The sequence below is a fragment of the Podarcis melisellensis genome (genome assembly GCF_964234715.1).
Source record: "Podarcis melisellensis genome assembly, chromosome: Z".
Classification (NCBI taxonomy): domain Eukaryota; kingdom Metazoa; phylum Chordata; class Lepidosauria; order Squamata; family Lacertidae; genus Podarcis; species Podarcis melisellensis.
This window is the reverse complement of record NC_138547.1, coordinates 8,839,750-8,862,694: the sequence shown is the minus strand read 5'-3', so window position 1 is coordinate 8,862,694 and position 22,945 is coordinate 8,839,750. Positions and strand designations below refer to the sequence as shown.

General features: G+C 45.8%; 2 protein-coding genes across 4 annotated transcripts in view; one reads left to right on the top strand and one right to left on the bottom strand.

The window, feature by feature from the left end:
• SLC31A2 (solute carrier family 31 member 2) overlaps nucleotides 1-22,945 on the bottom strand; it is a 766,698-nt gene that overhangs the window by 587,770 nt on the left and 155,983 nt on the right. The gene's annotated exons all lie outside the window — the stretch shown is intronic.
• The window catches only part of LOC309361395 (uncharacterized protein), a 149,729-nt gene that overhangs the window by 92,096 nt on the left and 34,688 nt on the right, over nucleotides 1-22,945 (top strand). For all 3 annotated transcript variants that reach the window (XM_081896272.1, XM_081896271.1, XM_081896273.1), the window contains exons 26-46: nucleotides 701-808; nucleotides 2,604-2,657; nucleotides 3,396-3,449; nucleotides 4,590-4,634; nucleotides 6,511-6,564; nucleotides 7,921-7,965; nucleotides 8,579-8,632; nucleotides 9,856-9,909; nucleotides 10,264-10,317; nucleotides 11,078-11,131; nucleotides 13,096-13,149; nucleotides 14,337-14,381; nucleotides 15,174-15,218; nucleotides 15,431-15,538; nucleotides 16,247-16,300; nucleotides 16,825-16,878; nucleotides 17,612-17,665; nucleotides 19,090-19,197; nucleotides 19,568-19,621; nucleotides 21,603-21,710; nucleotides 22,237-22,290. In XM_081896272.1, coding sequence (XP_081752398.1) covers nucleotides 701-808; nucleotides 2,604-2,657; nucleotides 3,396-3,449; nucleotides 4,590-4,634; nucleotides 6,511-6,564; nucleotides 7,921-7,965; nucleotides 8,579-8,632; nucleotides 9,856-9,909; nucleotides 10,264-10,317; nucleotides 11,078-11,131; nucleotides 13,096-13,149; nucleotides 14,337-14,381; nucleotides 15,174-15,218; nucleotides 15,431-15,538; nucleotides 16,247-16,300; nucleotides 16,825-16,878; nucleotides 17,612-17,665; nucleotides 19,090-19,197; nucleotides 19,568-19,621; nucleotides 21,603-21,710; nucleotides 22,237-22,290 — 1,314 coding nt within the window. The remainder of the gene's footprint in view (nucleotides 1-700; nucleotides 809-2,603; nucleotides 2,658-3,395; nucleotides 3,450-4,589; nucleotides 4,635-6,510; nucleotides 6,565-7,920; nucleotides 7,966-8,578; nucleotides 8,633-9,855; nucleotides 9,910-10,263; nucleotides 10,318-11,077; nucleotides 11,132-13,095; nucleotides 13,150-14,336; nucleotides 14,382-15,173; nucleotides 15,219-15,430; nucleotides 15,539-16,246; nucleotides 16,301-16,824; nucleotides 16,879-17,611; nucleotides 17,666-19,089; nucleotides 19,198-19,567; nucleotides 19,622-21,602; nucleotides 21,711-22,236; nucleotides 22,291-22,945) is intronic.

Sequence of the window (22,945 nt, the reverse complement as noted above, 5' to 3'; positions counted from 1 at the left end):
AGACAGATCGACCAATAGAGGAGGAGGAAGTGGAGGATATGGAAGAGGAACACAGCAGACCCAACCCTGATGGTCACAGAGTAAGAAGAAGAAGAAGAAGTAGTAGTAGTAGTAGAAGAAGAAGAAGAAGAAGAAGAGGAGGAGGAGGAGGAGGAGGAGGAGGAGGAGGAGGAGGAGGAGTTTGGATTTGATATCCTGCTTTATTACTACCTGAAGGAGTCTCAAAGCGAGAGGAAGTCACTGGCGGAGTGAAAAAGGCAACAAAAGCTAACTTTTTGAGTTTCTGGTCTATGGTTTCTCCTGGCTTCACTGGTGCTGATACAGTTCCTTGCCAAGGGCGCAAGGAAGCCTAGGTATGCCTCCAAAGGCAGCATTATGATTACTGCTGCTGCTACCAATACAGCATGGATGTTTTGCACAACGAGCCGTACATTTAGGATGAAGCAAAGGAATGGTATAGTTCAGAGGCAGACTTTGGTAATATGGCACCGTGAGCAAGGACAGAATTGCCCCCCTCCCCTATTTCTTATTTTCACAATTCCTTTTGGTAACAGCTGCTATTATTTTGCGTCCCCTCAGCTCAGCACCCTGTGGGGAGGGGACTGCCTGCACTGCCCTAAATCTGGCACTGTATAGTTAGATGTTTGCTGCTCCTAAACCTTCACAAATGATTTAGGTCTCCCAATTTCCTCTTTTTCAGGGTACGTTTGGCCTCCAAGGGACCAGGGGACTTCCAGGGGTTCGAAGTGCTTCAGGGCTTCCCGGGTTTCCAGGGGCCAAAGGAGTAGCTGGACCTCAGGGACCTGAAGTAAGGAAGGGTTTTTTTTGTTTTGTTTTATTAAGTTTTTAACCCTCCCAGGGCAGCAAAAAACAACAAAGCAGCAAAATCATTTCATTTTTATTTTTTAAGAAAAGCATTTAAAAACCACTGAACATGCTTAAAAGCAATCTAATATATCTCCACAGCTAATCAAGATTGCAAGGAACACTATATTTCAGTAACAGCCAAAGCTATTTAAGAAGTTCTGGAAGGGGAGCCATACTCATCTGCTTGCAGCAAAAATATTGTGGAACCATTAAATATATATATATTTGCCCTGCCATTGGCCATGCTGATGGGCACTGATGGGAGTTGTAGTTCAGCAACATCTGGAGGAACATAGGTTCCTCCACACCTGCTTAAGATTCCCAGGGATTTATTTGCCACAGAAGCTTGTGTGGTCTAGAGACCATTTTGCCAGAGAGACTAGATCAGTGTTTATTAATGCAGACCTACATCTAGGGCTAGGGACGTGGGTGGCGCTGTGGGTTAAACCACAGAGCCTAGGGCTTGCCGATCAGAAGGTCAGCAGTTCGAATCCCCGTGACAGGGTGAGCTCCCGTTGCTTGGTCCCTGCTCCTGCCAACCTAGCAGTTCGAAAGCATGTCAAAGTCCAAGTAAATAAATAGGTACCGCTCCGACGGAGAGGTAAACAGCGTTTCCGTGCGCTGCTCTGGTTCACCAGAAGTGGCTTAGTCATGCTGGCCACATGACCCGGAAGCTGTATGCCGGCTCCCTCGGCCAATAAAGCGAGATGAGTGCCGCAACCCCAGAGTCGGCCATGACTGGACCTAATGGTCAGGAGTTCATTTACCTTTACATCTAGGGCTGAGGGGGAAACACAGAGAAGTAAAGTTAAGACTCGAAAAAAGTGAGCAAATGATAGGAACTGAAATTGAGAGATTTGCTCATCCCTACATTCCACACAATCCTAACTCAATCTTAACTCAAGGGTAAGTCCTAGTGGACTTAGGTGGGGCTTACTTCCAGGTAAGTGGAATCAGGATTCCAGCTTTAGTTGCTACCTGCTGCTCAATCCTCTGCATTCTCCCATGCATCTCCCATATATTCACAGAGAATAACAATGACATAAGAGGTCCCCCTACTGGTGACTTTCAGGAGATTGAAGAAATCAAGGTAGACACAGACACACATACACACAGCCTTACTGCTTCCACATGCCTGAGCTAAAGTGTTTGGTCCCCAATTTGCAAAATTAATATATTCACATATTCATAACTGGAAGAACAAGAGAGCCCTGCAACAAAATGTTGCAGTGTATTCTAACGCCCTGAAAGGGATGCTAATATTCAGGGTCCTGACCAATCTGCAAGCCAGCCATTTAAAGGCAAGCCTACCTAATTTTCACTTCCAAAACCAATGCACCAATCACACCCATGAAATTTGCACTTCTCTGAATTTTGCAGTTCGGTTCTCCAGCAAAGTAACATGTACCGACAAATGAATTTGCTAGTGTAAAGCACGCATTTAAATGTGTTCTAGTTAGTAAATGCGTCTATTAGGAAAAAATCATACAAAAATATGTTTGAGAGAAATTTTCCACTCAAAGGCTGGTGAATTTTCCTATGGACTTTTTTTTTTAGTGCAAATCAATATGTAGAGAACTGAACTTAAGATGGAGGCAGGGGGAGAGAAATTGGGAGAAATCAAAATGGGCAGGTTTGCCCATCCTTAGTCTGAGCTACTTTCCATCCAGTCCAAATAAGCTGTTCCAACGTGGTTTGCGGTGATGAGTGTTGACTGAATCTTTTTGCCATTCCAGGGAGAGGAAGGGCAACTTGGTCCCCCTGGTCAAAATGGCACAGAAGGTGCAAAGGTTAGTCTAAACCTCTGTTGTTATCTGTGCTCTTGCTTAATAGTTATAATAAATCCTTCCTTAGCAGGTTCCTGAGACTGCTTGCTGGAATTGGACCCTTGCCAGGGACTCAAGTGTGTGGTCTTGAGCAGGTTTGACCCTTGATCTGTTTTCCATTAGCAAAAGGAGGATAGCAGTGAACAGGGTTGCTGTGACGTCAGATGAGCTGCCCCAGGGAAAGCAATCCAGAAGCTCGGAGCCATGGCAAAAAAGGCCCATTCTTTTTTTTAAATAAAATTTTTATTAGGAATTACAACATAACATTTTATCAATAAAACATATCATCCTCATTCCCCCCCTCCATTTTTCCCTCCCCCTCCCCAAAATATAAAAACCCCACCCTTCTAGACACCCCTCCCCAGGCTTCCCTCAGTTCCTCTCTCTGGTTTTTCCATACTTCTAATTCTCTGCATGTTATAAAATCGTAAAAATCTGTCTATATGTTGTTAATAATAAATTTGTGAAAGTTTATTCAAAGCCTGCCAAGGAGTCCAGTTCATTTTGTTATTTCTTTAAATACTTTGTAAAAGGTTCCCATTCTTCTTTTGAATACTAATGATATATATCTTTTAAATCAAGATATCTGAGTGTTGATCTTCTGGCTCTAACCTGGGATTTAGTCCTGACTTAAAAGGGGGGCGGTGTCTGTAAGGAATTCAACTTTGCATGAAATAACAGAATTTTCTCTCTAATCCACAGGGCAATCGGGGTCCAGATGGTGCAAAAGGAAGGCCAGGACAGCGAGGAAAGAGGGTATGTCTCATGCCTGAAGGGACGCAGGTGGCGCTGTGGGTAAAACCTCAGTGCCTAGGACTTGCCGATCGCATGGTCGGCGGTTCGAATCCCCGTGGCGGGGTGAGCTCCCGTCTTTCAGTCCCAGCTCCTGCCCACCTAGCAGTTCGAAAGCACCCCCAAGTGCAAGTAGATAAATAGGTACCGCTTTATAGCGGGGAGTTAAACAGCGTTTCCGTGTGCTGTGCTAGTGCTGGCTCGCCAGAGCAACTTCGTCACGCTGGCCACGTGACCCGGAAGTGTCTCCGGACAGCGCTGGCCCCCGGCCTCTTAAGTGAGATGGGCGCACAACCCTAGAGTCGGACACGACTGGCCCGTACGGGCAGGGGTACCTTTACCTTTACCTCATGCCTGAAGTACCTAATTTTCCCTCAGGGCGAGGGAGGGTTTCACACAAAGGGTTAGTGGGAATGTTGAAAATATGTGAGGGATTTCAGGTATTGCTTTCACCCTGGTTTTACAAGTAATGTGCCCTACATAGCACAGAAGCTTTCTCCCACCAAATCAGCCTTGAGAATTTATGGCAGGGGCATAGCTGTCAACTTTTCCCTTTTCTTGCGAGGAATCCTATTCGGAATAAGGGAATTTCCCTTTAAAAAAGGGAAACGTTGACAGCTATGGGTAGGGGTGAGGGGACCAGAGGACCTGGTGTGGGCAGCGGGAGTGGGTTGACTGCAATCCTCCAGGCCTCTTTGTAGCTTTCAGGATTCTCCCTAGTTAACACCCCATACAGGCCCTACTTTGAACCCACCTTTAGTGTTTTTATTTCTGACTAGAATATGGCCTTGGACTCTGATCACCATCCTGGTTGTCCTCCTCTTGACATGCTCCCAATGGTCAATGTCCTTCTTTAAAATGTGGTGCCCTTGTCTCGACAAAGTACTCCAGATATGTGATGTTCCCACCAAAGAAAGAAACTGAGATAACAATCAAATACCAACACCAGCATTCTTGTGTTTGGTGGAACATTTTGTGTTGACTAATACCCAAACAGCAATACATTGGTGGCTCAAGAGCACATGGAATCAGAAGCCACCTGGGTATGTTGACTGATTAATGAGGGAAAAGACTTTCTTCAGACCACTTTTGGTTTCTCTCCAGGGCCGGATGGGCCAGCATGGGCTTGTTGGAATGCCAGGACCACCAGTAAGTACCGTATTTTTCGCACCATAGGGCGCACCGGACCATAGGGCGCACCCATTTTTTGGGGGGGAAATAAAGGGGAAAAAATTATTTTCCCCCCCCCAGGCGCGGGGCTGGGGCGGGGGAAGCTCGAGCTTCCCCCGACCCCAGCCCGCAAACAGGCAGCTCTCTGCAAGCCGTGGGAGCACTCCCGCTGCTTGTGGAGAGGTCCGCGAAGCCTGGGCGCGCTGAGCTCAGCACGCGCAGGCTTCGGCATGCTGGCAACTCTCCGCAAGGAGCCGGAGCACTCCGGCTCCTTGCGGAGAGGTCCGCGAAGCCTGGGCGCGCTGAGCTCAGCGCGCGCAGGCTTCGGCATGCTGGCGACTCTCCGCAAGGAGCCGGAGTGCTCCGGCTCCTTGCGGAGAGGTCCGCGAAGCCTGGGCGCGCTGAGCTCAGCGCGCGCAGGCTTCGGCATGCTGGCGACTCTCCGCAAGGAGCCGGAGCGCTCCGGCTCCTTGCGGAGAGGTCCGCGAAGCCTGGGCGCGCTGAGCTCAGCGCGCGCAGGCTTCGGCATGCTGGCGACTATCCGCAAGGAGCCGGAGCGCTCCCGCTCCTTGCGAAGAGGTTCGCGAAGCCTGGAGAGCCTGAGGGGTCGGTGCGCACCGACCCCTCTCACTCTCCAGGCTTCAGCGAAAGCCTGCATTCGCACCATAGGACGCACACACATTTCCCCTTCATTTTTGGAGGGGAAAAAGTGCGTCCTATGGTGCGAAAAATACGGTAATAGGATTCTTATTGTGACTAGCCTCAATCATGCCAACTTTGCTACTGAGGTTCAGAGAACAGTGAATGACAAGGGAGAAAACCTTTTCAGTGGTGGCTCCCCATCTGTGGAATGCTCTCCCCATAGAGGACTGCCTGGTGCTGTTGTTTGTCCTTCTTTTGGCACCAGGTGGCAAAATATCTGAATGTCATAATATCTCTTAGACTTGCAGTGTTTGTAAGTGTTGTGAAGGGTGGGGTGATATAAAAAATCAATCCTCCAGCCAGACTGGCAATATCCCCTCACTCACACAGTTTAGGATATTCCTGCATTCTTCAGCAGAGGTTCTTTTCATTCAGCAAAGTGAGTGGCTAATGTATATGTCAAACAAAGCTTTAAATTAAAGAAAACTGTAACACAATAGCATACTGTCTGAGAGAAACTAAAGCAGCATCATGAGGCAAAAATGAAGTTGATCTCTCTAACTGAACACCTGAAGGGAGGGGCCAATTCCAGAGCATAATACACAAGCCCCGCCCACCAGATGCCAGACGTTCTACTATTCAAATTAGGTCCCAGTGTTTTTCTAACAGTTAGCTCTTGTCACCTTTGTTAATCTAAGACAGTGATTATTTGTGTGTTTTTAGTACTTTTTTTAATTGTAAAATAATAAAAAAAAGGAACAGAACTGATTTGGTACCATAACACAGTACTTATAGTGACAGCATGTACAATAGGCAAGCTATCACAAAACACAGGTACACTTCAGGGTGGAGTAAAATTATAAACAGTTATCTTTAACTAGTATCTATATAACTCCTCCCCATCATTATATGACTTATATTGGAGGTTGTAGTAAATGTCTATCTTTGTTAACATATGATGTAAATGGCTACCATATTACATCAAGTTAACCTTTCTTTGCAATTCCTGTAGCTACTCAATTTGATATGTCTGTTGTGATATGTATGTTTGCGTGTCTGTGTGTTTTGTACTTCCCTTTAATGGTTGGCTGGCTGTAAATAAATATTTGATTGATTGATTGATTGATTGATTGGTTGATTTGCTTTATGCACTCTGCAAAACTTAAGTAATATTGTTATGCATTCTCTGCTCCCTTCCATACATTTCTTCCAGGGCTTACGAGGCGTTCCTGGGATTGATGGTCCAGAAGGAAAGCCTGGTACACAGGTTCCCATTCTATACTACCTACTTTGCTATCCTTTTGACTTGATCTGGCCCTTGCTGTGCTAGGCAGGATCTGGGGTTCATTTGCTTGAATAAGGGGGGATGGTCTGTATCCAGCCCAAGTCAATTCCATGCGTATTCATTCGTAAGTCCATTCTGTATCAATCTGCACTTTGAAACAAAGTAAAGAAAGTTACATTGGGGTTGTTTTTTTTCAAGCCAAGGTATACTCAAAGTAGTAAATCCATTTGAATAAATGCACCTAAGTTAGTCATGCCCATTAACTTCAGTGGGTCTTCTCTGACTATGACTAGTACCGAATGTAACCCATTTTTCAAGAAAGCATTTCCCCCACAAAATACACATTTTTGTATGGTAAGAGTAGCTCCACCCACTTTTTGCCTCTGGCCCTGTCTGCCACTAGCATATGACCCTTGGAAGGCTGTCCATCAGGGAATGCAGCCTTCAGGCTGAAAAAGATACCGTACCTCCTGCTCACACCTCTAGCAGCAGTGCATTTCCCCCAGTAATTTTGGAACTTGCATCTAGTTATAGTACGTTTTAAATTGCTTTGGGGTGCCGCATGAGAAACCATTAATAAATGAAATATAAAACACTGTTTCTGTTCTTAAGCATCCCTGCATAGCTTCTGCCCTTGGGTGGTAGGTCAGAATGTGGAATAGAAGTCTTCATGCCATCTTGGCAGCAGAGCATCTCTCTGTATGCAGAAAGTCCCAGGTTCCGTCCCTGACATCATATCTAGATAGGACTGGGAATGACCCCTGTCTGAAACCCTGGAGAGCAGATGTAGACAATATTGAGCTAGGTAGACTCATGGCATAATTCAGTCTAAGACAGCTTCCTATGTTCAGTGACAGACCTATGTCTTGCGGCCCTGAAGCTTGAACTGTTATAGGGGCCCCTTCGCAACCAGCAACAAGGTCTGGGTAACCATCATTATCTTCTTCAACGTGTTTGTTTACAACAGTCTTTACAACATCTGGGCTACTGACTTGTTGAAATATATGCACACATAAAAAAAACAATCAATTTTCAGTCATGCAACTCAAATAACCCACTAGACCAGGCTTCCTCAACCTCGGCCCTCCAGATGTTTTGAGACTACAGTTCCCATCATCCCTGACCACTAGTCCTGCCAGCTAGGGACCATGATGGGAGTTGTAGGCCAAAAACATCTGGAGGGCCGAGGTTGAGGAAGCCTGCACTAGACCCATTTTTTAAAAAAAAAACCAAGCCCTCTGAGATTGGGGACCCTGAAGCTAAAACTTCATTAGTTTCATAGTAAATCCGCCCCTACCTATGTTCCTATCCTTAATGTTGTTTTAACTTATCCTACAGGGTGTTGTTGGCGCCGTGGGGAGCTCTGATCAGCAGGGTCTGACTGTGAGTAGGGGTGTGTGTGTGTGTGTGTGTGTGTGTGTGTGTGTAGTGATTCCGAGCTTTTCCACCAACACCAAACAGAGTTATCTGGTCCTTCCAAGCTGAAACAGTCATAGTACATTGTTTGGCTACATACCATCAAAACTCCAGGTGTCATTTGCCCTGCAGTCTCCTTGGGGGCCAGTAATTGCCTTGCCAGATCAGAAATCGCTTGCCAAAGGCTGTTTTTTGTTGGTGCAGGCAGGCTTGCTACTGTCTGGTGGGAATGCTGAATGGATCAGCCATCCTGAGAGGGAGGGATGAAAAGACCGCCCCCGGGCACTGCTCCAGCTTTACTTTTCACCCCCCCCCAACCCTGCCCCAGTATGATCTACCATCAACGGCCCCATGACATTTTCATATGTTAACGTTGCTTATTCTGTTCTACTTCAGTTGTCGCAAGGGCAGGACATAGTGATCACTGCTTCATCCCCATCACCTAAATTGGTATTACATGCAATGAATCCACAGCTAGCTGCCAGCCATCCTATCTGCCCTGTGTCCATCTGTAACAAAACTTCTCTCCTGCTGCTAGTAATGCCTGCAGTGTTTTTATTTGTTCTCCTCCTATTTTCAGGGCTTTGTGGGCTTTCAAGGTGACAGGGGACACGATGGACCTCCTGGATCAATGGTAAATGGAGTCTCCTACTGTGTGTGGATACAGAAATGCGCTAACACTCTCTGAAGTTTGCCTGTGGGAAATGAAGCATTACGTTTATTATTATTATTATTATTATTATCATTATTATTATTATTATTATTATCATTATTATTATTATTATTATTATTATTATTATATACCACCTTTCCTCCAAGGAGCTCAAGGTGGTATACATGGTGCTTCTCCCCCCCCCCCTCAATTTTACCTTCACAAGAACCTGTAAGGTAGGTTAGGTTAAGAGACGGTGACTGGCCCAAGGTCAGCCATTGAGCTTCACAGCTGAACGGAGATTTGAATTCAGGTCTCCAGTGTCCTAACCCAACAGCCTAACCACTATGCCACACTGTAGCCAATAGAAGAGGTTGTGGTGTGTGCTTGGTTGCAGTTTTTGTATGGTGTCCCAATAGCTTTTCTGTTTTCAATGTGCCCATGATCTCTAAAAGTGTGATGAGCTTTGTACTGGAGGGGGGAACTGTGCAGAGTCAAAATCTGAGGGTTGTAGAGGGGACCTCTCCAACTTTGCTGGCTCTCTTCAGGGGATGGACCCTCTTCTCCACTCTTCGATGGTACCCCTAGAAGGTTTCCATCTCTACAAAAAGTAATAAAGCTGCTCCATTAGCTTTGTTGCCAGTACCACACCCAATTTAAGGTGTTAACACTGACCTGAAGAAACACATTTGGCCTCAAATGGCAGAAGGAGCACCTTCTCTCATCTTAAACTGCCCAGGTGTTAGGATCAGCAGAGTAGGTCCCATTTGTAGTTTTGCCACGCGCTTTGCTTCGAAGGATGGTGGCACACAAAAGGGCCTTATTTTCAGTGGCCCCCACATGGTGGTATGATCTCTCCTCTGTAGCGTATTCTGCACCATCACTTGCATGCTGTACAATGATTGGTCAGAAGATGGACCTCTTTACCCAGGCCTTTGTTTGAGTAGTCTTCTCTCCACCATTGTTACTGTGCAGAGTGGTGAATGTCTTGCCCAAGAATCCTGCAAAACTAGAGCTGGCACCAGTGACAGTTCATTGGTGCTCCCAGTGTTATGCATCACCAAAGTCAGCAGGTAGTTTTTCATTGCTTGGAAGGCCTGATTGTTTGGCTAAGCTCCAGATACGTTTTTCCCCTTTGGAGAAAAACTTCCATCTATTAATTATCCAGCCTAGCACTTGTTTTGATGACTTCTCTTTCTGAACAGGGCTGTCCCGGAAAAACAGGGGTCAACGGAGAACCAGGTTCACCAGGACTGAGGGTAAGAGCTGATAAAAATAGATTAAATCTATTCAGATTTTATTCTCTCTGTATTATTTTGTCACACCCTTCATCCCAAAGGACAGTGCAATTAGACCAGGTAAAAACAGTTAACAATAAATTTCTAAAAGCAGTTAAACACCAGCTGATAACTTCTAAAAGCAGTCACTTTCTATCAAATCTAATAATTTCAGGGCTGTCAAGAGCAGTACCTTTTATTTTTCAAAATGTCTGGACACATAGGAATGTTTTAAAATTCCTTCTATGAAAGTTATTAATGCAGAAACTAACAATGATTCAAGACAATGATTTGTGTTTCTGGGTTTATCTTTTCTTTCCCCCCCTCCCATTCCAGGGTCTTCCTGGCAAACCTGGTCTAGAGGGGCTGCAAGGGATTGTTGGCATCAACGTAAGTGTTGGCTCTTATCCAGAGAAGGTTTGAGAGACATTAAGTTCACTCCACATTTAAATGGGAGCTTACCTAAGATTGTTGAGTTGTAAGCAACCCTAAGCGCTATATTAGTCCAACCCTCTGCAATACAGGAATCACAGCTTCAGAACCCCTGACAGATGACCACCCAACCTGTTTAAAAACGTCTAATGAAGGGGAGTCCACCACCTTCTGAAGGCGTCTGTTCTACTGTTGAACAGCTCTTACCATTAGAAAGTTTTTCCTGATGTTTAGTCGGAATCTCTCTTTTTTTTTTTGTAAGTTGAATCCATTGGTTCGGGTCCCACCATTTGGAACAGCAGAAAACAAGCTTGCTACTTCTTCCATGTGATAGTCCTTCAGATATCTGAAGATGGCTGTCATGTCACCTCAACCATTCCTCACAAGGCTTGGTTTCCAGGCCCTTGATCATTTTCGTTGTCCTCCTCTGCACGTGTTCCAGTTTATCATCAGCCTTCTTAAATTGTGGTGCCCAGAATTGGACACAGGACTCCAGGTGGGGCCTGACCAAGGCAGAATGGAGCAGTAGTATCACCTCTCTTGGTCTGGACACTATACTTCTGTTGATGCAGCCTAGGGTTTCATTAGCTTTTTCTGCTGATGCATCACACTGTTGACTGTGTGTTAAGCTTGTGGTATACTAAGATCCCCAGATCCTTTTCACATGTAATGGAGGGCTTATTAACTTGACAAGTGTTGTTAAACCCTTACATTCCAGGGCTATCCAGGATCATTTGGCGACAGAGGAAAGCCTGGTCCCAGGGGCAAAAAGGTAGGGGCTGTCAGAACATTTGGCATCGGGAGATTAAATGTTTTCCAGGGCCAAGCAACATTACTATTTATTTATTTATTTTTGCAGATTTGTGAATTGTTCCATAGCCAGAAGCCATCCAAGCAGAGCAGAATAAAATCAAATGGTATATGATACAAAAGATGCAGACCCTAAAAATGAGATAAAATTTAAAAGACACAGATTCTTAATAACAATATGAAATACAAAGATACAAAGTGCCGTACTTTTCCGTGTATAAGACGCCCCCATGTATAAGATGCCCCATTAAGAAAATGGGGAGAGATGGCACAGAGTTGTTGAGCTTTTTTGTGGAAGATTGCTCAGAATTGTTTGGCTTTTTTTAGGGGGGAATGCCAAAAATCGCTCACCCGCACGCGTCACAAAATCCAGTTCTCGTCTGTCCCCTCACTGGCAGAAGCTGCCAATCGCCCGCCCAATTCTCACAACATCAAAACCACCCACTGACACAGCGACCAATAATACGCACAATAGCCACTGGCAGCCGTGGCAACAACCAAATAAACGTCCACCCTATGTACTACCTATGTATAAGACGACCCCCATTTTTAGCAGGATTTTTACAGAAAATAAACTAGTCTTATACACGGAAAAGTACGGTATCTACAAGCAATAAAACCATTTCTAAAAATTGTTCAATTAATATTCCGTAAATGATTGTGTGGTTTTAAACAAATACGTCGCCAGCTACTGCTTAGTGATTAAGATGCTAAGTACCTATCTTAATCTCAGCTGGTAGCTTATTCCAGAGGGCTAGAGCTGCAACACTAAATACCATTGTGCATACTATTTAAAAATGTGATTAGGACATATCGCCTCTCTTTCTTAACAATAAGCAGCTGTGGAGAGTGTGGAACACAGGGAGATTGTTCCCTACGTGTCGTATGCAAACACTGACCTCATTTGAGGCAAGCCTTGTGCAGGGCTCAGTCTGAATGATGATGAGGAGCAGTGCTCCAGTGTTGCTTCAGCAACAGCTAAGCGTAGACTGAGCCCAATATAGGAGCAAATAGTTCTGTCTCAGTCATAAGAGCTACCAATAATAAATTGGGCCTTTGCTCAGCCTTCTCCAACACTCTTTCACTCTAATGGAGTGGGGGAGGCTCTGGTTGTACTGGTACTTCTGTGATGGCATCCTCTGAGTCAGGGGGAATAGCAGTGTGATTTCCTTGGGCCTGAGGGGGCATTGGTACCGGGCCACCTCTTCTGGAAGTGTTTTTTTGTAGCATTGTATGTAATTCTTCTGAGCAAGTATCCACAATCTCATTTCCTAATGAAGGGGAATTAGATCCCAGGGCTGTGACACCATGGAAATTTCCTAACGAGCTATCCCTCTTCCCCAACATGCTATTTGCTCACAAAAAACCCTACTTACCATATTTTTCCATGTATAAGACTAGGGTTCTTTAAACCAAAAAATTAGGTTTAAAATTGGGGTTTGTCTTATACACAGGTAGTGCTGAGCACTGGCGGAGAAAGAGGAGTGGGGGGCAGCGCACCGCTCCAGGCAGGACCACCCCAGTGGGGTGCCATTGCGGCTGCCCCACTGCGCACACTGGGCACCACGCCCCTGCAGGCGGCTTGCCACGCCCCCAGGACATGTCCTGGCCCCTCCCCAGCCTGCTCTCTACCCCCCCCCCAGTGCCAGAGCATGAAGCTCCACCACAGGTGCTGAGGGGTGTTTTCTTAATTTGGAGTCCCCCAAAATATACATGGGGGCGTCTTATACACAGAAAAATATGGTACATCTATTGTCAGCAGGTATTAGTGAGATCTATGTGCATTTGTGCATGCACTAACCGTATGGGGGGCCCATACTACCACTGATGGTGCTGCTACTGTATGTAAGGAAGTGATCTCATAGTAAACCATGCCTTCCTGTCCTCTCTCCTCTCTACTCCCCCCACCTTTGGCCATCTTCGCAGGGACAGCCTGGAGTCCGAGGCCCCACTGGATTTCCAGGAAAATCTAGTTCCAAAGTGAGTGTCATTTTCTGCTGTGCTCCCTTTACTCCTAAATGGTTGGGGGCACCTTCTGTTGTGTGGGCAGGGTGGTCCCTCCCCTTACCTGGCCAATCCCCTGGTAACGCCTCCCCAGGCGGGATTGGGCGATTGGCTGAGGTGGAGATCTCCAGGTATCCAGCCTGGGGAGGGTGAAGCCAGCCCGAACTACCAGGAGCCACACTGGGATCCGGGGGGCTGTGTGTGACCACGCAAAAAGGCACCCCCCATTTGATGTGGGGAGAGGTCATTCTCCTGAAAACCAGTTTTGGGGAAGCCACACAAGGGGAGAGGGCTCTTGTGCTCGGGTTCTGCTTGTGGGTTTCCCCATAGGCATCTGGTTGGACAGTATGAGGTCAGGATGCTGATGGGCCATTGGCCTGATCCAGCAAGGTTCTACTTATGTTCTTAACTTCTCCAGTTCTATTGGGCTACATTGGGATTAACTGGGAGACAGAGTTTATTTGCAGGGTTAGAGAGTCCATTCCCTCCAACATTTTCCCAATGAAAATAGGGATGTCCCACTCCAGAATGATAATTTTACTATTTATACCCCACACATCTTACTGGGTTGCCCCAGCCACTCTGGGCAACTTCCAACATAATAAAAACATAATAAAACATTAAACATTAAGAAACCTCTATAAAGGATTGCCTTCAGATGGCTCGGTGGTCGGATAACTCCATACCCTCCAACATTTCTCCAATGAAAATAGGGACATCCTAAGGAAAAGTGGGACGTTCCGGGATCAAATCAGAAACCGGGATAGTTTCTCTAAATCAGGGGTCAGCAACCTAAGGCCCATGGACCAGAAGTGGCCCGCGGAGGTCATTTGACCGGCCTACAAACCGCCCCCGAACCAAGTTACCCACTTGCGCGCTGCGCTAAACCGGCACAGCGTGGCGGAGGACTCGCTTCCGCGTTGCCAGAAATCGCATTTGTGCAGATGCCGAAAATTGCGGGCGCACGCACTTGCGTGCAATCTGGCCCACAAAGGGATCTCTGTGGGACTGATCCAGCCCAGGCAAGATAAACCTTGCCGACCCCTGCTCTAAACCAGGGACATCCCTGGAAAATAGGGACACTTGGAGGGTCTGAGAGTCCTAAGTGGTCACTTGGCAGCAGAGGGTTTTTTTTACCTTGTTTGGCTTTTCTCCCTACATAGGGTCCACCAGGGCCATCTGGCATGAAAGGCCTTCCTGGCCCACAGGTATGTTCCCCTCCTCACAAAGTTTTCATCTCTTTTTTTAAAAAGTAGCATCTATTTTATTTTATTATTATTTTATTCCATTCCATCATACATAAGCTGACCTGCTCACCCTTACACTAATCCTGATCACCTGGGCCTGCATAATGTGTGCTTTTGTGTGAAATCATAGCTGTGGGTGAGAGCATGTCTCTACACTAAGGGTGGCTAAACTATGGCCTTCCAGGTGCAACTGAACTATGACTCCCATGTTCCCTGGCCATTGGCTGATGGCAATTGGAGTCCCAAAACATATGGAGAGCCAGCCCCCACAGTTGTAGTTTTAATAAAGGAGAATGAAATCCTTTTCTTCTTATTCTTTGTGACCAAAACAGACCTAACACGGCAGGTAAGTGATTGGATCTTTCAGCAGTGTGGGTGGGGTGGGCAGAGTCAGAGCTGTGGCACCTGCAGAAAAGTTCCCACTTTACTCTCACTGCAACTGTCCATATCAACATGCCAATTTCTACCGATTAGCCACATTATTATTATTAACAGTCGTTCATCACTTACTGCAGAAAATGCCTCAAAGCAACCTGCAATTATTTAAAAAAACCATACAAATGCAAATGCAATATTATAAAAACATACAACCTATTCCACCTTACTAAAAAATAAACACCACAACATTATCCTGCTAAAATTGCTCATCCTGCAGTACCCTACCCTAGTCAAAGATGAGCATGAAAACTAGAGGCTAGAGTATGGAAAGATGGTGTCCGCCCTCTGCAGGAATAACCTTCTCATTTCTTTCAGGGCAGAATAGGAGATGTGGGCCCCAGGGGATTTCCTGGAACCTTGGTAAGTATATGGTTACCTGAGTATGGGCAGGGGCTCACTTAGCCCTGATCCTGCCATGCCCCTTCCCACAGTCTTGGCAAGAAGGAAGGGGATTTCTGCCATCCTCATCTCTTTGTGAGCTTGCAAATGAAAATGTTCTTCTCTTCTTTTATGAAATGCACTTGTGCACCCTGATTTTCCCCACCTAGAAATATTTTTTTCCTACTCCATAGGGACTTCCTGGTCTACATGGACAAAATGGCATCCCAGGAAAGCCAGGACTAGCAGGAGAGGCAGGGTCCATTGGTCCAGTGGGAATGACTGGTCCACCAGGGTGCCCGGTATGTACACATATGTGTGCCTGGATGCTACATGTTTTGGAGCTTGGTGGCAGCTGCAGGTTCAGTGGGGGTAAGAGGGTCTTCTTAGCCAGGCAAGACTGAAGGGATATCAGCATCAAGGAGTGCCCAGATGGCTTGTGTAAACAAACAAACCCCTTTGTCCCATAGAGAAAATAATCACCGGTATCTCTGTGCTGTGAATGAAGGACAGTTTCACTGTTACATATGCCAAGGACGGAAAGCCCTGGCTTGGGGGCTAAAAGCAGTTCCCCAAGCCTCTTGAGATTCTCCCCAGACTGCACCCCTCACCAGCCCTGCTTCACATCCTACTTGAGTGTTTTTACCTGGCTAGAATGGCACCCTTGATAATGCCTGGATGGAAGACAGAGATGAGTGAGTGTATTACTAGAAAATAACCTTCTACACTAGTGCGTATGTGCATTGATTTAAGTGACTGCCTCAGGTTTTCCTGATTTAACTATTACCATTGATAACCTGTAAAGGGGGTTGGGGAGCATGAGAAGGAAGCACAATGAAAATAACAACAGGAAATTCATCTGCTATTTCCATGATTTAATTTTAGACATTTTCCCGAGTTTATCCTGGTAGGTAGGTGGAGCAGCAGATTATCATCATATGAAACAATCCTAATGTACAACAGGAGATGTCCACTTGTCCTTAATTGCAAACTGTGTACTGTCTTTACAGGGAAGAGATGGGCCAGCAGGTCTAGGGGGCCCCATTGGAGAGAAAGGAGAAAAGGTAAGTTAAAGGTGGAAGAGGATCTCACCCACACACTGGTCTTCCAAGGTTGCTACATGTCAAAGAGCTAAAGGCATTCTTTTGTTCTCATAAGAGCTGGAATACTGAAAGAGCATCTCATCCCCTGTGTACACAACTGATCCCTGTGTTCTGCAGGAGAGCATACTCTGCAAATGCTATCCTTTCAGGAGGTCCTTTCCACACAATGTTGGACTTCTGGTGTCATGTTAGAACTTAGAACTCCCTCCCATTGCATATCAGACAGGCACCTTCTCTGTTGCCCTTTTGGCACCTGCTAAATACATCCCGCTTTCTATATATACCTTCTGAAATATTTATACCAGTAGGTGTCAGTGTTGGATTTGAATTGCTTGCCTGGAAATGCCTGGGATTGAACCTGGAGTTTTCTGCCTGCCAACTAGATACTCTACCACTAAGCTGTGGGCTTCCCCAGTCTGAGCAGCACTGCTCTGTGTAAACCCATCTTTTGCAGCCTATATTGCTGAGTACCCTTTTTTCTTTAGGGTGCCTCCGGAGGCCCTGGTTCAGCTGGTGTCAGTGGGCTGGATGGAGAGCAGGTATGGAAATATAGTAGAATGCATCCTCTTCCCTCTCTTTTTTGGTTTCTTTAAATGCTGTCCTGCTTACAATGCTAGAAACTGGATGGAGATGTATTAAAAAATACCTAAAGAGAACTCTGGGAATTGGAACTCTGTGAAAGGAATTCTGGTGATGGTGGTGTCCTATCAACTCTCAGCACCCTTAAACTACAGTGGTGCAGATGGGGCCTTGTTATTCTATACACAAACATGCAAACACATTAACTTCAGTTCTCCCATTGCAAAAGAGTCTGCATGAAAATTTGTATCCATTTTCATGCAGCTTTCTCCTAATGTGAGTATTTTTTTTGTACATAGTTTTGGCTAGTATAAGCATTCTGACAAGCAATTTCCCTCTTTCAGAATGCAATTTCATATATGTGATTGCACTCTGATAGAGGGAACTTGCTTGTCAGAATGCTTATACTAGCCAAAAGTGTCTCACTTTTATATATTTGACACACACATTTTTGTACATATCTTCTAGTGGGAAATTCTGCGTTGCAAAATGCAGGAGTGTGGATTTCAAATGAGAACTGTGTCTTGTTTGCAACGTGCAAATCTGGGACTATCTGGGGAATAAATCTATCCCCTATCCTTAATCCATACCGAAACCTTGTGAAATCCACCAGCCTGTGATATTTGTGCTCTCCTTTTTCTATGTGCATGTACAGAGTGCAGGATTATTATTGTGTGTTTCTTTTCCCTCTAGGGTGTCCCAGGCATACCTGGAGTGGAAGGTCAACCTGGGTTAAAAGGGGAACAGGTGAGTGCTAACAAGTTTTCTCTTGAACCACCTGGGTTTTGAGAATCTTAAAATTCAGAGGATGTTGCTCTTGTTCTGTAGGAAGAAGCTTGATTAGCATTCTTCCACCTGTGGGACTCCCATTTGCCAAATTCATTCATCTGCTCAAAGGTTCTTGTGGCTACAGTTCAGAAAAGGTTGCAGCATTTGGGACTTTTTAGTTTAGAGAACTAATGACATGATAAAAGTTTATAGAATTGTGCATGGCATGGAGAAAGTGGACAGAGAAGCACATTCTTCCCTCTCTCATAGCACTATAATTTGTGGACATCCAATGAAGCTGAATATTGGAAGATTCAGGACAGATAAAACAAAGGACCTCTTCAGTGGTGAGCCAGTGTGGTGTAGTGGTTCAGAACGGTGGACTCGTAATCTGGTGTACCGGGTTTGATTCCCTGCTCCTCCACATGCAGCTGCTGGGTGACCTTGGGCTAGTCACACTTCTCTGAAGTCTCTCAACCCCACTCACCTCACAGAGTGTTTGTTGTGGGAGTGGAAGGGAAAGGAGATTGTTAGCCACTTTGAGACTCATTAGGTAAAGGGACCACTGACCGTTAGATCCAGTCGTGACTGACACTGGGGTTGCGGCGCTCATCTTGCTTTATTGGCCAAGGGAGCTGGCATACAGCTTCCGGGTCATGTGGCCAGCATGACTAAGCCACTTCTGGCGAACCAGAGCAGCACACGGAGACGCCATTTACCTTCCCACCGGAGCGGTACCTATTTATCTACTTGCACTTTGACGTGCTTTCGAACTGCTAGGTTGGCAGGAGAAGGGACCGAGCAACGGGAGCTCACCCCGTCACGGGGATTCAAACCGCCAACCTTCTGATCGGCAAGTCCTAGGCTCTGTGGTTTAACCCACAGTGCCACCCGTGTCCCTCTTGAGACTCATTAGGGTAGTGATAAAGCGGGATATCAAATCCAAACTCTTCTTGTTCTTCCTTTTCATACAGCTCGTAGTTAAACAATGGCAGTGTTGGCCACCAACTTGGATGACTCTAAAAGAGGACTGGAGAAATTAATGAAGGAGAAGGCTATCTATGGTAGTAGCCACAGTGGCTCTGCTCTGCCTCCACAGTCAGAGGCAGTAATGCTTCTGAATACCAGTTGCTGGAAGCCACAGGAAGGGAGAGTGCTGCTGCGCTTGGTTCCTGCTAGCAGTATTTTCATGGGCATCAGGTGGCCAATGCGAGAATAAGCTCCATAGATTAATCATGTGATGCATGAAGAAGTACTTTATTTAATCTGTCCTGATACACTGAGTCTGGAGGAAGAACCCTTTGTGGTTTGCAGCTGCGACCACCATCAGTATACTGTGAGTAAATTCAGACTCAAGTGCAGCTCGTTCCAATGTCATTCTTTCTATTATTATTGCTTTCCAGGGTAACAAAGGAGCCCCAGGGGCCGCAGGTGTTCAAGGTGATGTTGGAGAGACCGGAGAGAAGGGGCCAGAAGGGCAGCCTGGTGGATATGGAGAGCTGGGGAAAGAGGTAATCTGCACACAATTCCTCTGGAGTGGGTTTTTCAGACCAGGTTATCAACAGCAAGGGTGCATTCAGATGTGGGGGATGTTAAAAGGATTTTTTTTCTGATTGTAATGCTAGACTTTCTGCTCTGTTCTTCAGTACTTCTTTCACATTGCAGGGCCTGTCGCACTATGGAACTGTGGCTTTTGGACATGCCACACTAAATTTAATTCACATCAGTGGGCATGGTGTGACACAAAAAACACAGTGTCATTGGACTCAGTATCCAGGAAGCTTGATTCATGAATGGGGTTGCTGTGGGGAATTCTGAGCACAGGGTTTGATGTTATGGTGCAAATCCCCTTTCCTAAAGAGATGTGCTTTTCTTCTACAGGGTGACGATGGAGACCCTGGAAATCCGGGAGATCCAGGGCCAAAGGGGAAAAAGGTGTAGTAGATCTGTCCTGATTTTCCCCTGTCTATCTCCCTAATCTCTCAGAATGCTTGAGTGGCTTGAGGGTATATTCTCTCTTTCCTTAGACTATACCGTACTTTTCCATCTATAAGATGCCCCCATGGGGGACTCAGATTTAAGAAAATGGGAGAGATGGCTCCGTGTATAAAATGCCCCCTAATTTTTGACATTATTTTTTTAGGGGGAAAACCTAGTCTTATACATGGAAAAATATAGTACTTAAAACAATATCATGAAGCAGCTTGAGCAGAACTGGGTATCATGAAGAGCTGAGACAAAATTGAGAAGTGGGAGGCAGATTTATATCTATCTATCTATCTATCTATCTATCATCTATATATATATATATATATATAGAGAGAGAGAGAGAGAGAGAGAGAGAGAGAAAGCAGTCATTTAAAGCATAGAGTGTTCCATTTTGACCACATTTGCATGTTTATTGCATTTATATTCCACCTTTCCTTCAAGGAATTCAAGGTGGTATACATAGTTCTCTTCCCATTCTGTGTTATCCTTGTGAGGTAGGTTAGACTGAGAGAGTGTGAATTACCTAAGGTCACCCAGGGAGTGTAATGAACACTGGTTTGTTTGTTTGTTTGTTTGTTTGTTTGTTTGTTTGCTTGCTTGCTTGCTTGCTTGCTTGCTTTTTAAAAAGTCCAAACTTGGAAAACAATTTATTTATTATTATTAAATATTTTTTGCATTTATATCCCAACTTTTATTCCCAAAGAGCTCAATCTGGCCTACATGGTTCTCCCCTTCTTCATTTAACCCCCCACAACAGCTCTGTGAGGTAGGGTAAGGATGGACTGGTCCAAGGTCACCCATATCCCTTACTCTACCAAGTAGGGATTCAAACCCTGGGCTCTCAGGTCCTGGTCTGACACTTTGCACTATGTTCATTCCTAGAGTATTTCTGTGGTTGCAATTTGTTTTGTCTACATTTAATACTGATCTAAAATTTGTTGTAACACACCCTGGAATCTACTGGGAAAGGGCAGGTAATAAATATGACAGCAACACCATATACTGTATTGCAGAGCGTTGGACTAGATACCCCTTGGGGGTCCCTTCCAACTCAGCAATCCTAGGATTCTATTATTCTAACGTAAGGCAAAGATAGAGAACCTGTGGCCATCCAGAGGTTGGAATGCAACTCCCATTAGCTCCAGTCAGCACGACCGATTATCAGGGATGAAAAACGCAAGAAGATCCCTAAGTGAACCAGGCCAATGGCGCATCTGGTCCAGCTTCCTATTCTCACAGTGGCCAACAGCTAAAATAAAATAAAATGTTGCAGTGGCTTCAGACAGAGGAGAGTTCCATGGGTGAGGAAGCTCAGACCTAGTCCACATGATTCTCTCTCTCTGCATCCCTCATGACCATAGCTGTCAGCCTTCCCTTTGGGGGGGGGGGATTCCCTTATTCCAGCGCCGTTTCCCACTGCTTCCCGCTGCTATCTTGGATTGTTAGATATCCCATAGACTGTCCCCAGGACAGGTGAGGCTGCTGATCCCTTATTTTCAAATCTGAAAGTTGACAGCTATGCTCATGACTCTCTCCAATCACATGCCCTTGGCACCCTCCTTAACTGTTTTTGCCCGGCTTGAATTTATTCTCAAGCTCTGGTAATGCCACTCGCTTGCCTGGAGGTAGGATAGAGGTAGGGGTGTGTGTGTGTGTGTGTGTGTAGAAACTAGCCTACTGTACAGATGTCAAATTTATATTTATTGCTCCACCTATTTTTGCCTCTGGCGCTGCCCACCACTGGTATATGCCCACCAGAAAGTTGCCCAAAGTGGAACACAGCCCCTGAATCAGCAGGTGATCCTTAAGAGGTGACTAGCAGGTGACCCCCCCCCCCGCAAGACATAGCACACCAGTGGGTTAAAGACTAAGAACCAATGGAGTAATAATAATAATCTTTCTCCTTCTCCTTTTTCTTCTGGAACAGGGCAGCGCTGGCAGCAGAGGACCTTCAGGGCTGCCTGGGCCACGTGGCACTATGGGGCCAGTTGGTGGAAAGGGTCGCAGAGGAGAAAAGGGACAAGAAGGTTTCTTGGCAAGTACACTAACAGCATTCCAACTAATGGTGCAGGGATGGGGACTACAACCCCCATCAGCCCCAGTCATGGACAATAGGAGAGGGAGTTGAGACCCACAAGTCATCCCACCACTGTTCTCCTGGGATTTATCTAGTTGGTGAACCTGGACCTACAGAATTTATTTGTTTTCAGATTTCTAGGCCACTCTCCATCCTCATGAATTCCAGGGCACCATACAATATTTCTTTACCAAAAGAAACAGGAATAAAACATTCCAGTAATATAACAACATCCTTTGTAACAATAAAACGGAGAAGAGACAAAAATATCAAACTGATAAAGCAGGTGGATTTCCCTTCCCTTTGATGAGTGCTGTCACTCCAAAGCATTGTCTTATGTGCCTAAAAAGCATGCCTGCTCTTGTGATTTTTTTTTTTCTAGTGGGGAAGGAGCTAGGGCAGGTTCTGTCTTCAGAGTTTCCATCGGGAGAATCAATTGAATTCATCCTGTGCCTCATTTTCTCTCCTCTATTTTTCCATAAAGGGCCAAGCAGGCATAGCTGGAACTGCAGGACCTGAAGGAGCAAGAGGAGCACAGGTAGGTCCCATTTCATAGCTGTGGCCTCACAGAGGTCATGCTGGACCTGCAAGTGATGCCACCTTGGCAAGGTTTAGGCATTGGCCAAGGTCCTTGAGCTGTGTTCTGGTCCAATGCCAAAACCCATAGGGAAAGCAACAGAGCCTGGTAGTGAGGCACATCCAACTTGTACAGACAACAATTGGGGGCAGACGGAGGCCTTTTATGTTTCTGTCTCCAGACTATTTCTTCCAGGCTTCACCCCCTTGAGAGCCTTAAAGGGTCAACCCTCTGACCTGAAGATGGGCACTTTTCCTTTCCATAGTCTCCCACCTGGTGGGAGCCCAACCACCTTTGTCACAGTGGTCTCTCTATCTTCCACAGGCAGCTCTAAACCCAGCCCCAGACCTGGCTCCCCATCTGATGCCCCTGCTGCCTCTAACTCTGTGTCCAGATCATTGCAGGATACAGGAGGCATGACACCTTGAACTGCTGAGCTGGGCTTCTCAGCAGTACCCCGGATCCTAAAGAAGGAATAGGAGGGCCTGTGGCCCTCTAGATGTTATTGAACTACAACTCCAATCAACCCCCAGCCAGCATGGCAAGCTTTAGAGGTGGTGCTATTTGTGGCCCTGCAAAATAAACAGTGGTTTGATGTCAGCTTGCTGCTGCATGC